This window comes from Mustela nivalis (genome assembly GCF_964662115.1).
Source record: "Mustela nivalis genome assembly, chromosome: 8".
Lineage (NCBI taxonomy): Eukaryota > Metazoa > Chordata > Mammalia > Carnivora > Mustelidae > Mustela > Mustela nivalis.
The window spans coordinates 29,462,767-29,478,276 of NC_139027.1; the positions used below are offsets into that span (position 1 = coordinate 29,462,767).

General features: G+C 45.1%; 1 protein-coding gene across 2 annotated transcripts; it reads left to right on the forward strand.

Annotated features, from left to right (window-relative positions):
* Window positions 1-14,602: 14,602 nt before the first annotated feature.
* LOC309872064 (intraflagellar transport protein 172 homolog) lies at window positions 14,603-15,445 on the forward strand. Of its 2 annotated transcripts, XM_082745663.1 has the most exons (4): window positions 14,603-14,636; window positions 14,882-14,991; window positions 15,105-15,234; window positions 15,344-15,445. In XM_082745663.1, exons 1-4 carry the CDS (start codon window positions 14,610-14,612, stop codon window positions 15,359-15,361), a joined length of 285 nt encoding a protein of 94 aa, XP_082601789.1. In that variant the 5' UTR covers window positions 14,603-14,609; the 3' UTR covers window positions 15,362-15,445. The 2 variants fall into 2 exon arrangements, with proteins under 2 accessions (XP_082601789.1, XP_082601788.1); XM_082745662.1 differs by having other exon boundaries at window positions 15,105-15,437.
* The last annotated feature ends 65 nt before the right edge of the window (window positions 15,446-15,510 follow it).

Below are 15,510 nucleotides of genomic sequence, written 5' to 3' on the forward strand. Positions count from 1 at the left end.
TTTTTTAATATATAAATCATATATTTATAACTAACTCTTGTCATCTCTCTTTCTGCTTTGCTTTTCACATCCAAACTTTTGTCTCAATAGCCCCCTGAGGGCAAAGACTTTTGTCCCTTCCATTTACCGCTGTATCCATAGAGCCTAAAGGAGTGCCTTGTACAGGGTGGTGGTGGTGGCTGGTCAACATCTGAGGACCGAATCCGTGCCTCTCCTACCATCCGGCTTTAATTTCCTTTCCCTCCTTCCTACTGCCTCGTTAACAGTCTCCAACTGGCTTAGCTACCCAGACAACTGCCACAGACACGTACTGGCATTATTTTAAAGTTTCACTTTCAAACCGTGGTCCTGGGTCAGTAAGGTAACAGTATATAAAATCAATATACAGAAATTCATTGCATTTCTATATACTAAAAATGAAGCCATAGAAAGAGAAATTAAGAAAACAATTCCATTTACAACTTCACCAAAAATAATAAAAGACCTAGAAATAAACTTAACCTAGAAGTAAACAAGGAGGTAGAAGACCTGTACTCAGAAAACTAGAAAACATTGATGAAAAAAACTGAAGATGACACAAATGGAAAGAGAGCCCTTGCTCCTAGCTTGGAACAACAAATATTGTTAAAATACCCATGTTACCCAAAGCAATCTACAGATTTAATGTGAGCCCTTTCAAAGAAAATCATCAGCATTTTTCACAGAAGTAGAACAATCATAAAATTTGTACAGAACCACAAAAGATCCCAAACTGCCAAAACAATCTTGGGGGAGGAAGAAAACACATCTGGAGGTGTCACAATCCCAGATTTCAAGGTATACTACTACAAAGCTCTAACATTCAAAATAGTATGGTACTGGCCCAAAAACAGACACACAGATCAATGGAACAGAATAGGAAGTTCAGAAATAAACCCATGATGATATGGTCAATTAATCTTTGACAAAGGAGGAAAGAATATGTGATGGGAAAAAGTCTCTTCAACAAATGGTGTTGAGAAAACTGAATAGCTACATGCAAAAGGATGAGATTGGACCATTTTCTTACAACATACACAAAAATAAACTCAAAATGGGTAAAGGGCCTCTATGTGAGACCTGAACCCATAAAAATCCTGGAAGAGAGCACAGGGAGTAAGATCTCTGACATTGGCCACAACAACATTTTTCTAGGTATGTCTCCTGAGGCAAAGGAAAGAAAAGCAGAAATAAACTGTTAGGACTACACCAAAACAAAAAGCTTCTGCATAGCACAGGAAGCAACCAACAAAACTAAACAGCAACTTACTGAATGGGAGAAGATATTTGCAAATGACATATCCGATAAAGGGTTAGTATCCAAAATATAGAGAGAAATTACACAGTTCAACACCCCCAAAACCAAAAAATCCAATTAAAATGGGCCGAAGAGAGGTGCCTGGGTGGCTCAGTCAGCTAAGTGTCCAACATTTTATTTCAGCTCAGGTCGAGATCTCAGAGTCATGAGATCAAACCCCACATTGGGCTCCACACTCAGGGCTGAGTCTGCTTGAGATTCTCTCCCTCTCCTTCTGCCTCTCCCCTACACTCATGTTCTCTCTCTCTCTAAAATAAATAAGTAAAATCTTTTTAAAATTTTAAAATAGAATTATATTATTCAGTAATTGCATTATTGGGTATTTACCCAGAAACTTTGAAAACACTAATTCAAAAGGATATATGTACCACTATGTATATAGCAGCATTATTTTTTTAAAAGATTTTATTTATTCATTTGAGAGAGAGAGCATGCATGGGTGAGGCAGAGGGACAGAGGGAGAAAGAGAAGCAGGCTCCCCCTGAGCAGGGAGCCTGCCATGGGGCTTGATCCAGGACCCCAGATTCATAACCTGAGCCGAAGGCAGACACTTAACCAACTAAGCCACCCAGGTGTCCCCAGAGTAGCATTATGTACAATAGCCAAATTATGGAAGCACTCCATTGATAGATGAATAAATAAAGGATATGTGATACACACACACACACATACACACACACAATGGAATATTATTCAGTCATAAAAATGAATGAACTCTTGAAAAAAATGAATGAAACCTTGTCATTTGCAACAACGTGCATGGATCTAGAGAGTATAACGCAAGGTGAAATAAGCTGGTCAGAGAAAGATTCCTCGTGATTTCACTCACATGTGGAACTTAAAAAACAAAACAAATGAACAAAAGAAAAATAGAGAAACCAAAAGACAGACTCTTAACTACAGAGAACAAACATGGTTACCAGAGGTGGGGGGTGGGGGATGGGTGAACTACGGGATTAAGAGTACACTTATCTTGATAAGCACTGAGTGATGTATAGAATTGTTGAATTACTATATTGTACACCTGCAACTAATATAACACTGTAAGTTAACTATACTACAATTAAAATTTTAAAATAATAAAATAATATAAAAATTTCCTTTCTTAAAAAAAATGTGACGGGGCACCTGGGTGGCTCAGTGGGTTAAAAGCCTCTGCCTTCAGCTCGGGTCATGATCCCAGGGTCCTGGGATCAAGCCCCGTATCAGGCTCTCTACTCAGCAGGGAACCTGCCTCCCCCCGCCTCTCTTTGCCTGCCTCTTTGCCTGCTTGTGATCTCTGTCTGTCAAATAAATATATAAAATCTTAAAAAGAAAAAAAAGACCTTGGACTTTTTTTTTTTTAAGATTTACTTATTTATTTGAGAGAGAGAGTGTGTCGAGCATGGGAGGGGAGGGAGAAAGAAGGAAGGGAGAGAGCCAGACTCCCTGCTGAGCGCAAGGCATGATGCAGGGCTTGATCTCACAATCCTGAGATTATGACCTGAGCCTAAATGAAGTCACAGACCAACTGAGGCACCCAGGCGCCCCTTGACATCTTTCCATTGCATATAGAATGGATATATATATATACTCTTCAGCCTGGCATTGAAAGCCCTCTACAATGTCACCTCTGTCAATTTTCCAGATTTTTCTCTCACTGACCTCCCTATACTTCCACATGCCAACCACATAGGTGTCCTCTCTTCAAATATATCCAACCCTCTTCAGTTTCCCCTACTTTTCCCCAATCCATTCCTTCCAACTGGAAAGTCTTCCCTACTTTCTTCCATCCACCCTATCCATCTTCAAAGCCCTTCCCTTCTTCTGAAGCACAGTTCAAACCTGAGCTCCCCCAGAGGCATTTTCTAGATCCCCCTGCTTCAAAAGACTGCCTCCAACCTCTTCAGCATTGTTTGTACTTCTATTAACTCTTATCATTTTCTCTTTCATTATGTATATATGCATCTGTCTCCCCAGGTTGGCCTAGAGCTCCTAGAGGGTGGGGTTGGGGTTTTATTTTTCCTCAATGTCTAGTACACCACCATATATAATAGGAGCTCAAGGTTTGCTGAAATAAACTGAAAGGAACAAGACTGAGCATGATTTACACTTCTAGGAAGACATCCATAGGCACTGTCTCAACTCCCCTCTTCCCCCACCCAGTTCCTCCGCTGGCCCAAGAGGTAGGAGTTTCCAGAGCTTCAGAGGCAGGGACGGGGAGCAGTGGAATCCGGGGAAGGTTGCATCACATACCTCTGAGGCTCTCTTGGCTGCCACCTGCTCCCTGCTCTGTCTCGCAGAGAAGAGCAGCCAAAGCCCCCAAACGAGGAAACCAAATAGTAGTAGAAGGCTGACACATGACGGAGGAGGTATGGCCAGCTCCCCAGTCAGTGCCATTTCTCAACCCCTGCCCATCTCAGCCAAACAATATTACCCCTCAAGGTTGTGACTCCATATGACAGCACAATGGTCATTGTGAGGTCAACCTGACAGGGCCCAGCCAATGTGCGAGCTGCTTGGGTCTCTTCTTGGAGATGTGTCCCTCAGAGGCCCCTTCCTGCAGCTGCCCATGGGCTCTGCCTTGGCAGCCAATGCTCAGGGAAGACCTCCTTTAGCATTCTACTGGGATTGGGTTGGACAAGTTGGCATAGAGAGTATGGAGGCAAGATTTCAAAGGAGCAGCCCCTCCGAAGGGCTTGTCTTGTCCTATAAGCATCTTCTCTGGAACCATTCACTCCCTAGAGGTCCAGGTCTGCTGTCATATGTTCCCAATCACGAATTAGAATACTGAGGCAAGTACATTTAGGAAAGCTAGGCTATCTTAAGCACAGATACTCTCAGGAAATGTGATTATATATGGTTTCCTAACTCCAAAATTTGACACATTTCTTAGTTACTATAGCATTGAAACAGAGATGTCACTTAGGGAAATTAAATGTTCTTAGAGGATCACTCAACTTCAAAATCCATAGTCTCATTTTCTAGAAGATTTATTATGTCATTATACCCAGAGTTAACTGGATTCTCTATGGTTAACTCACTGTAAACAAAATTTACCAAGAATCAACTTATGCTATACTAAAGATGAAGAAAACTGGCCAGGGTATTTTTTTTTTCTTGTAGGAATGTTAATTTGGAAGATCAAATTCAATTAAATAACTATTGAATAGCAGGCATTGTTTTTGAAAAAGACAATGATGGTATCTCACCTTACAGAATTTTCAACCCACTGGGGCAGCCAAAGTAATATTCTCAGTAAGCCCATCATCAAGGAAGTGGTTAAAAAACACATGATATATCCATATTATGAAAGACTTTGCAGTCACTATAGAGATGATAAAGAATGATACTTGATAGGCTGAGCACACCTTCCGTGGCAGGTTACTAGTATACGCCAGCCTGGAGTTCTAAGGTTAGGGGTGGAGGTACAGTTTTGGTTCTAAGAACACGCGTGTGCAATTTGACAAACACGTTTAAAAAAGGATTTTATTTATTTATTTGAGAGAGAGTGAGAGAGAGAGGAGTCTCTAAGCAGGGGAAGGGGCAAAGGGAGAGGGAGAAGCAGGCTTCGCACTGAGCAGCGAGCCAGACACAGGGTTTAATCCCAGGATTCCAGGATGGTGACCTGAGCCAAAGTCAGACACTTAAGCAACTGAGCCACTCAGGCGCCCCACTGTTTTCTCTATGTGTTTAAAAATGTATTCTTTGGGGGTATCTGGGTGGCTCAGTGGATTAAGCCTCTGCCTTCAGCTCAGCTCATGATCCCAGGGTCCTGGGATGGAGCCCCACATCTCTCTGCTCAGCAGGGAGCCTGCTTCCCCCTCTCTCTCTCTGCCTGCCTCTCTGTCTACCTGTGCTCTCTCTCTCTGTCAAATAAATAAATAAAAATCTTGAAAAACAAACAAACAAACAAACAAACAAAAACCTAACCTCTCTCAAACCTGTGGGAGGACTCGCTCAAAGGATTGGATGCAGCCTCCATTAGAGGCTGACCAATGTATGATGCAAGACACCCTCCTCCCCACCACTCCCCCCCACACTCCTGCAGCCTCAGGGCAGTTGCCTTCTCTGAGCCTTCCCCCTTCTCCCGCCTTGAGAGTGTACCGTCCTCAATAAACTGCTTTGTGCTTGCTGCTTTCTTCTCTCCTTATTTAAATTCAAGTTGGTTAACATACACTGTATTATTAGTTTCAGGGTAGAGTTTAGTGATTCATCAGTCCCATATAACACCCAGCGCTCATTATATCACTGTCCTCCTTAATGCCCATCCCCCCGCCCCAACCCCAGCTGTCTTTGTGAGAGCACGGATCCGCGCGGAAATCTTTCGTGGGGAATCCAAGAGCCAAGACCTCCACTCACACAGCCAGACTGTCCCACCCCAAACAGCACGCCCTCCGTTTCCAGTTCCGTTACACATCCCAGTTACTAAATTTAATGCAGTTACTAAAACATTAGGATCAAAATTACCCTTTTACGAGGCACTTTCTATTTCATCCTGTTTTATATTTCTTTTTCTCTCATTTTTTGCCTTTTAGTTGGATAACAAAGTATTTTTAATTAATTACTCCATTTTTTCCTTTACTATGTGGAAGTTCGATTCTGTTTTTGTTCTTTTTTAGAAGGGTTGACAAACTGTTCTGAGGTCAAGGCAAGCCTGATGCCTGTTTTTGTAAATAAAGATTTACTGGAACCCAGCCACTCTCGTTTTACTTATTGTCTCTGCTCTCGTGCTATAATAGCAAGCTGTTACAGTGACAACCATAGGGGGTTTGCAATGACTAAAATATTTACTATCTAGCTAACCCCATTATTAAAAAGATTTTATTTATTTATTTGACAGAGATCACAAGTAGGCAGAGAGGCAGGCAGAGAGAGAGGGGGAAACAGGCTCTCCTCTGAGCAGAGCCCCCGATGTGGGGCTCGATTCCAGGACCCTGGGATCATGACCTGAGTCGAAGGCAGAGGCTTTAACCCACTGAGCCACCCAGGCACCCTGCCAACACCATTTTTTAATGCAACCCCTTTAAAATGCAATATACACACTTAACATATCAAATTCTTAAATTAAAACTTCCGTCAAGGCCCTCTGAATATTTTAATTATATTTACCCCTTTCACATATAGCTTACTATGATCAGGAATTTTATTTTTTAATAAACTCTATTTTGGAATAATTTCAGATTTACAGAAAAGTTGCAGAGGGAGCCCCGTGAGTTCCCGTACGCCCTTCACCCAGTTTCACCCAATGGTAACATCTTATAGAACTTTGGTACACGTGTCAAATCTATGGGACTAACACTGGCACGTTTACTTTTAACTGAGTGCCAAACTTCATTCCGATTTCACCAGGTTTTCCACGAAAGTCCTTTTCCTGTCCAGCATCCAACCTAGGGCCCACACTGGATGTAGCTGTCATACTTCTTTAGTCACTTCTGGTCTGTGACAGTTTCTCTGACCTTGACAGTTTATAGGAGTAGTGGCAGGCAGGTTCTTACATTTGGGTTTCTCTGTTTTCTGGAGACTTAGACTGAGGTTATGCATTTTGGGGAAAATACCACAGAGGCGACATGACTTTCTCATTACATCATCTCAGGTAGTACCTGATAGCAGCTGGTGTTTTGAATCTTCATTACTTGGCCAAGGTAGTGAGTGCCTGCCAGGTTTCTCCCCAGTGAAGCTATCATTTTTCTCTTTCATACTCTGTTCTTTGGAAGCGAGCCCCTATAGCCTACGTTGGAAGGAGAAAGGGGTTGTTAAGCTCCATCTCTTGCAGTAGGGTCTATCTCCCTGTATTATTTGGAATTCTTGTGTAGGGAAGATTTGTTTCCTCCTCTAATTTACTTATTCAATTATTTTGTTATATCAGCATGAACGTATGCATACTTATTTTGAACTCTGTGTTATAGTCCAGTCCAACATTATTTCTTGTGTTGCTCAAATTGTTCCAACGTTGGCCACTGGGAGCTCTCTCAGGTGGATTCCTATGTCCCTTTGATATGACCTGATTCTTTTGTTTTTATGGGCGCTTCTTTACTTTCTGGCATTACAAGATGCTCCTGGCTCCCCTTTCTGTCTCTTCCTCCCATGACAGAGCACACCAGCCTCTGGTTTATAGGTGAGCCCTAATCTTCTCTCCCCCAGGATGGAAGCATTTCACACCACCTAGATTCAGTGCCTGGGATTTGACCCCCTCCCTGTCCAAACCATAGCTGAATTTGGATTGGATCTTAGACACTTTGCTGTGCTTTAGGGCCCATCACTGGAGTCCTATCGAGGCCCCATGATCACCTACATGGTCCCAGTGTCTTCTTTCAGCCTTACTGTCCCATGTGCCTGGCCCTAGCCTAATATTCAAGACCACCCACGTTATGAAAAGAACCACTGATTGAGAGGAGAGATCCTGGGCTCCAGTTTTTAATATATGAAGTTTGAAGCATATGCAATATCTAAATATCTCCCACCCTTCACCTCTTACTTTTGATTGAGCAAATGAATAGAGCAGGAAATTGTTTCCTTCATTTTCCACAATCCAACCCAGTCTTCTGGGATAGAGCCTTTCATCGCTTCAGCAGAATTACTGCCTTGTGTTGATAATAGATTACAGCTTTCTCAACCTCAGAAGTTTGCTTTATTCAAAGTAATGGTAAATCTTGTCACCCTACCATTTGTCTCTGCATAATTCTAAAAAGTCTTTGAGCCTCTTTAGCTCTGCCTAGAGGTCAGGTTCCATTGACGATGACCTGACTCTCTGATATTGGAACCACACATCAGTACAAGTGTCCAAACATTCCCAGGTTTTCTTTGGATGTTCCCTCACCTCCTTTCTTTCTTTCTTTTTTCTTTTTAAGATTTTATTTATTTATTGGAGAGAGAAAATGAGAGCGCATGCGAGGGAATAGAGTCAGGGGGAGAAGCAGACTCCCCACTGAGCAAAGAGCCCAATGTGGGACTCAATCCTGGGACTCCAGGATCAAGTCCTGAGCTGAAGGCAGTCGCTTAACCAACTGAGCCACCCAGGCACTCTCCAACCTCCTCTCTTCCAAAATTTTCCTTGAATCGTGGCCTACCCCGTAATCTCTCCAAATAAACCTGCTTTTTAAAATCCATTTCAAATCTCTCTGTCTTGTATTGGAATTGTTCTTTTGTGCTTGTGAATTCCTGTTGCGGGGGATCAGACCTTAGGCATCTTTGTCTCCTCCAGCTGCTACTCCATCAAGTTCATTATACCTGAACATCACACACAACTGAACCAGACTTGAATTGACTTGATACTACTGCACCATCCAAGTACTTGGCAACAGAACACAACAAAACACCCTCTGGACTTCTAGAGTCCTCCTGCATTCAGCACTGGGGAAATCGGACCCTGAACCATATCCACCCCACATCTGGAAGCGAGGCTACGGCAGGCCGGCATCATCAACAGCATCAACGGGGTACTCTGCCCTTTCCCGTGCTAGAGAGCTGGGTACCTCTTCTGACGACCCTGCTCACGATGCCAAGAAGAAAGAGGAATCGACCCAATGAAAACAAGCAGGAGAGTTCTAGGTAAAGAGAAGCAGAAATCTTTTGCAGGACCCTTTACCCATCTTGAGCTATGGAGTTAGGAAGATGCAACTCCATCTGTGGAGGATGAAAACCAAAGGAATGAAACTGAAAAGTCAGGGGAGGGATGGTTGAAGAAAGTGGCCCTGGTTAAGGATCTCAGGTCCAACATCAATACATCCGGACGTAAATGCTGCACCCCACTACTCCAATGTCTTCCACAGAGCCTCAGGTGCTCCCCCCCTCACCTGGTAGGCCCCCCAGCTGCTGGTGACCTCACCCCTTGGACATTTTTCCAATAAACGTTCTTGGACAAACTGGAGATGACTGTATGGGATACTGTACGGTACGTCTCTCCCCTGAACACAAGGGCCTCTCACACCACCACCAACTCGACAGGAGCACTCTCATTGTTTTAAGGTGTTTGTTTTGATTCTATAGCCTCGAATGGGGGGAGAGAGGACAGAAATGGGTGTAGAAAACTAGAGCCCTAGTTCCTTTTGTTTTGTTCAGTGAGAACGGGGGAGAAGGTAAAGAAGGGGGGGGGGTATATAAATTCTCCTGCATCCGTGGAAACGAACCTTATACTACATGAGAGGGGCTAGTAACCTTTTTAAATTCACTGCCCACATTGACACCCAAGCTTTTCACCATTGATTCCTCTGACTCCTCCATCAATCCCGTGTTAATTTCCAGAAAAGGACTTAATGGTGTTTTGGGACAAATGAAAGAGCAGCTTCACTAATGGATCCTTCAGTGCCACGTGCTCCTATCCTGTGCACTCCTGTACTCCTAGTCTTCCCCGCACTCACTTTTCCTTTTGTTTCGTCTGCCTCTGTCTCTGCTGATTCGGTCAAAGTCAATAATAACTGTAAAGTGTAAATGCATTTATTATATTCACTCTCTGCCACTATATCCAGAGGAGGATGATGGAAATAAAACTGAGGGGTTGGAACTCCCCTGTCAAAAGACTTATACTTTGGGCTCTGGGGCTACTTCCTTCCTGTGAAAGTAGAGGCTTTCCTCTACTGTTTCCTAAATTCCAAGAGTGGGGGGATGGTGCCAGTGAGAGAAAAACTACTGTGGGGGAAAAGCTGCAGAACCCAGAATCTGGACATCATATGCTATACTCTCTGGAGAATTACAGGTCTTCTCAACTGCGGATCTTTCCAGAGGAGGTGTATGAACGCTCCTTTTCTGCATCTCAGTCTCTCTGGCATGTTCCAAGAATTTAGACCAGTAATTCTGAAAGGGACCCCAATCCAAACAGATCAAGAAGTCATTATCCTTTCTACTTCACCAAGCTCCAACCCCAGGTATCACAAGACTTAACTTCATCCTATCAGATAAGCCCAGTTCTCATTTGCCCTCCGCCTTGAACCACAAAAGCATCCAGATCTGGGCAGCAGTCTTTGATCCACTGCTACCCAGTTCTAACGTAGTACCTCTCACTGGCCACTGGCGCGGAAACACTCACATCTCGGACTCTGGACACCTCATCTCTTGGGATGGAAGTGGCACGGGGTATAGAAGCATGGCATAGATATAGGGAGCTACGAGTTCAGAATATAAAGGCTGTTTTAATGCATCAGCTCTGGGTTGAATCCCAGTTACATCATTTACTGTTCGTTTGTCAAGGGACCTCTCTAATCCCGAGTCTCCTGGCATGTGAAATGGAACTAATAATGCCATCCCCTTCAAAAGCTGTCTTTGAGATTAAATGAGATAATGCATCTACAACCTTTGGCACAGTGCCTGGCAGACGCATCCTGAGTATTCAGTTAGCTATCATTACTAGCCTTGTGATACCCCGTGCACATCATAGAGCCTATCTGGGTTCAATCCGGGCCGCTGCAAAACGTATGACGGCAACCGCCCTGCCTTACTCCAGGGTTGTAAGGATTAAAAGAAGTGTTCAGCCACACTTTACTCACAATCCCAGCGGGAAGAAAACCTCCATTACGTAGGACCTCGAGTTTGCGGCGGGCTTGTGGGCGTGGCTTGAGCTTGAGCTTGCAACCAAAGGATTGGTTGAAGAGAGGATTCGAGTCCTCTCGGTCCCGCCCTAGACCTCACTGCGCCTGCGCACGTTCTCTTTGCTTCACAGCGAAGCTACGTGGTGGCCTTGCGAAGTGTGTCGCGCTGTAGTCGGGTCAGCGGCAGTCGCGGCGGCAGCGTGGCGGGTTGTCAAGGTAACCACGGGAGTTGTCGCTGATTGGTGGCATCCGAGAGACAGGTGTTCGTCATGCTGTTGAAGCACCTGAGGACCCTGCTGAGCCCTCAGGTGAGGAGTTGCGTGCCTCTTCCCTCCCTCGCCAGCCTTAACGTTCCCAGAGAAGTGGGGGAACTGAAATCTCACGATGGTGAGCGCCTACTGTATGCGGAATCTCTGCTCGGTCGGTAGTGTGCAGTAGCAGGACGGACCGCTAACCGCGGTAGCTTTCGTCCGTTTCCTTTGACATCAGTTGTGTACGAGGCCCCGTGCTGGGCGCACATGGAAACAGCGAGCCTAAGTCTGCGCCCGGATAAAGGAGCGCTTTAGGTAAAAGCCCCAAAGACGGAGTGCGGAAGACCTCACGTTCGTTCTGATGATGGAGATCTCAGATTCGGAAAAGGCTGGGCACCGGGAGAGGAACCATGCTGAAGAGAGGCTGGGTTTTGGAGGTAGGAGACCAGCACTCAAGTCCTAGTGCCAGCTGCACTTTCAATAAATGGTCCAATCCCGCTGACCTGAAGCCCTCGGCACACAGTCTCTGAGCGCCCACCCAGCGGCTTCATTGGGAAAATGGAGTAACAATAATAGCAACCTGAGGGGGTTTGGAGGAAGAGTTAAAGTCATGTGCGCAAAAGCCTTCGCGAACTAAAAAGCCCTGTAGAAACTGATTGACGAGAGAGAACATTCAAAATCTAAAGGATAGACTCATACAAAGCTAATGATAGTATCTGCCATAAGTGAATGTTTGCTATGTAGCCAGACAGCATAATTTAAAGAGTTAGGATTGTGGTTTGTGGAGTCAGACATACGGGGATTTAAATCTTGGTTCCACCCCTTTATAAACTGTGTATGTAAATTTGAGCAAATTACTTAACTTTTCTGAACCTCAGGTTCCCCATCTGTAAAATATGCATAATCATCTCTGTCTCAGCGTTATGAAGTAAAAGGACAATGCATATAGAGCATTTATCAAACTGCCTAGTTTATGGTAAGATTTAGTTAAAGGTTAGTTTTTATTATTCTACTCCCTGCTCCCATTGAATCCTCACGACGGTGCTGTGAGGAATGAGGAAGGCTTCACAGTGAATGTGGTATTAGGAGAATAGAGGGAAATTAGAACCAAAGAGAGAAGTGCTCATTGCTCAGGAAACTGCCCCCAAAATTGTAATTTAAAAATTCCTTTACCCTAATGGAATAATTGGAAGTGAAAAAACATCCCCTTCAGTCTTTCAAAATAAGATGTCATGATGCGGGGTAGGGCAAAGGCCCAGGATTGGCAAAATCATGAAGGAAGATGATGAGCAAGGAAAAGGAGGAACCCTCAGTTCTTCAAACCTAATTTAATCAAGTGGTGGAGGGGGGTAAAGGTGGAGGTGTGGTTGTTTTCTGATCTGAGGATTTTGATGGAGGGGAGAAAAAAAAAGGCCTTTTAAACCTGGGACTTTGGAGGTAGGTGGGTTAGGAGTGACAAGTAGGTAGGTGGGTTAGGAGTGACAAGTAACAAAGTTTCAAACCAGAGCTCTGGAGCCCAAGCAATTAATCACACAATTGGAGCAGAAGCTAAATGTTTTATTTCAAGGAGGGAAGTCCCTAGTGCAGAACCATTGAGGACCAGGTGGTGGACAGATGTGGAAGAGAATAATCGACTGGGAGATGAACACTTCAAAGTTGGACCTCTGAGCAGTGCATAGTTTGGGGGGGGGGGGTTAAAAAAAAATAACAACAAAACAAAACACTAAGCTGGTGGCATTTTCATCCTAAATCTCCACTCTGATTGCTTTACTCCCCATTTCAGAACGTTCACTGTCTTTTTCCTACCAAAGAAGCACAAACTCCTTGGCCAAATTTCAAAGTTGGTTTTTTTGTTTTGCTTTGTTTTGTTTTGCGCTGGCCTCACTGTTTCTCCTGCCTTACTTCGTCTGTTCTATTTTCAAGATAGTTTCAGCTAAATTAAATTACTGTCTCTTAATGAGATTTGCCTTTGCTCCTATCATTCCCTGTACTTCAGATAAAACTTGCCCCATTTAACTACATCCAATTCAAGCTGGTCATTTAAACATAAAACTATTTCAGGCTTCTCCAAACTATCATGGTGCTTTCTACATGCCTCTCTAATGGGATTTTTCCTGCTTTGCACCATGTTATTGGCCTGGGGGCAAGGACCGTATTTTGCTCTTTGTCTTCCTCTCAGCCCCTGGTTACATGCCTTTCTCAGTAAGGTATTCAAAAAATAGTGAATGAGGAGTGCCTGGGTGGCTAAGTCATGAAGTGTCTTCAGCTAGGTCATGGTCCAGGGTCATGGGATTGAGCCCCACATTGGGCTCCCTGCTCACTGGGAAGCCTGCTTCTCCCTCTCCCACTCCCCCTGCTTGTGTTCCCTCTCTCACTCTCTGTCAAATAAATAAAACCTTTAAAAAATAATATTGAATGAAAAAAAATGTATATATTGAATGAATGGCTGAAGACCAGAACCTGTTAAAAAAAAAAAAACCAACTTATCAGACCATTTTATTTCAGCTGAGCTATGAAGGAGGAAGGCCATTGCAGGGGCACATTGGTAGAGTTGATTCTGCATGTCACCTCGAAGTGTATTTGCATTATGGGTTTCTACAGCACCTTGTTGTCCTGGGCCAGGGTTTTATAGCCTTGGAGACCAGGATGCATCTTTGGTTTTAAGGACTGTGATGTGGAGAATTGACCATAGTCACACTAGAGCTAAAGGAACTAGAAATGCTTGTCACTCTAGACGAACAGCTGGACTTATTTTTGCCCCCTCTGCCTCTGCACGATGGAGCTGCAAGGTGACCTGCATGGCTTGGTCCCAGAACGATGCCAAGTTTGCTGTCTGCACAGGGGACTGAGTGGTGTTGCTCTACGATGAACATGGGGAGCGGAGAGATAAATTCTCCACCAAACCAGCTGTCATGAAGGTGGAGAGAGTACTCTGTGTGTCCTTAACCTGTTCATGGGGTCTTAGGAATCTGGAAAACACCCTAACTAACTTCCCCAGCCATCTGCCTAGGAAATAGCCTGCCCCATCTTTTCTCAGGGTAAATCCCTGACACTCAATATAGTCACACAAACACCTTTTCTTCTCTTTTCTCTACCATGTGTACTCATGACTTTTTTTTTCTTTTCCTTTTTTAACTCTTAGTATGGCAGGAAGAGCTATATGGTGAAGGGCATGGCTTTTTCTCCTGATTCCACTAAAATTGCCATAGGACAGACCAACAGCATCATCTGTGTGTACAAGATTGGCAAAGATTGGTGAGGATAGAGACTGGTAAATCTTCTACCCCCTCTGACATGGCTGCTTGTCTCCCACTGTTGAGGCCTCAGTCCCGTGCTGAGCCTCCCGTGTCCTCTTCTGGGAGCAGGTTCGTCCATAACCAGGACTGGGAGGCAGCTCAGCGTGTGGCCGAGGCCCACGATCCTGACACTGTCGCCGAGGCGCTTGTGGGGCAGGCCCGGGAGCCCTTGGAGGAGAAGGACTTTCAGAAAGCAGAAGGGCTGCTGCTTCGGGCCCAGAGAATGGGCCTGGCCCTCAATTATTATAAGGTAGGGCACCGGGTTCAGGGCCATGAGGGGGAGGGGGAGAGAGTGTAAGAACCCACAGAGCACTACACTAACCACTACTACTGGGAAAGATTCAGAGAGTTAGCATTGGAGGGGGGAAGGAGACAAGGAGGAGAAGAGAGGTGCAAGGACCTAGGGATCCGTGGCCCATAGTATAGAGCACCTGTGTGGCAGTGGGAAGGTGTCACGCCGGCCTCTGCCTTCCTGATACCTGGAGATCTGAGCAGGAGGCTGGATTATGGAGCGACGCCCTGCGTATCTGCAAGGACTATGTGCCAGGCCAGCTGGAGGTTCTGCGGGAAGAGTATGAGCGGGAGGCTACCAAGAAAGGGGCCAGGTATGACGCCAGGAGGCAGCAAGTGTCAGCAGGGCTGGAGGGTGGGTCACAAGGTGTGCACGGGATAGGCCACGCTGCCCAGCCTGTCCTGGTCACGTGTACTCTCATCTCAGGGGCATGGAGGGGCTCTTGGACCAAGCTCGCCAGTGGGAGCAGGCTGGAGAGTATAGCCATGCCGTCGACTGCTACCTCAAGGTGCGGGGCTCAGGCAGCAGCAGCCTGGTGGAAAAGTGCTGGATGAAGGTGAGGCGGGCTCCACCCTTCCTGGCCGCCCACTTCCCGGACCGCCCTCACAGCCAGCATTCCTCCTCAGACATTGCTTTTTCCTCCTGGGCCTCTCATTTTCGCTCAGGCGGCAGGTACCTGCTGAGTGCTTGCTAGATGCTAGAGCCAGAACTATGAAAACTATAAAAGGGGATCTGAGGCAGAACGCCTAATAGCCTGAAATTGGGGGGAAGTTGGACACCACTGTGGCTCAACTAATTGAGTACCTCGGTGAAGACTAAAGGCTGTGATTTG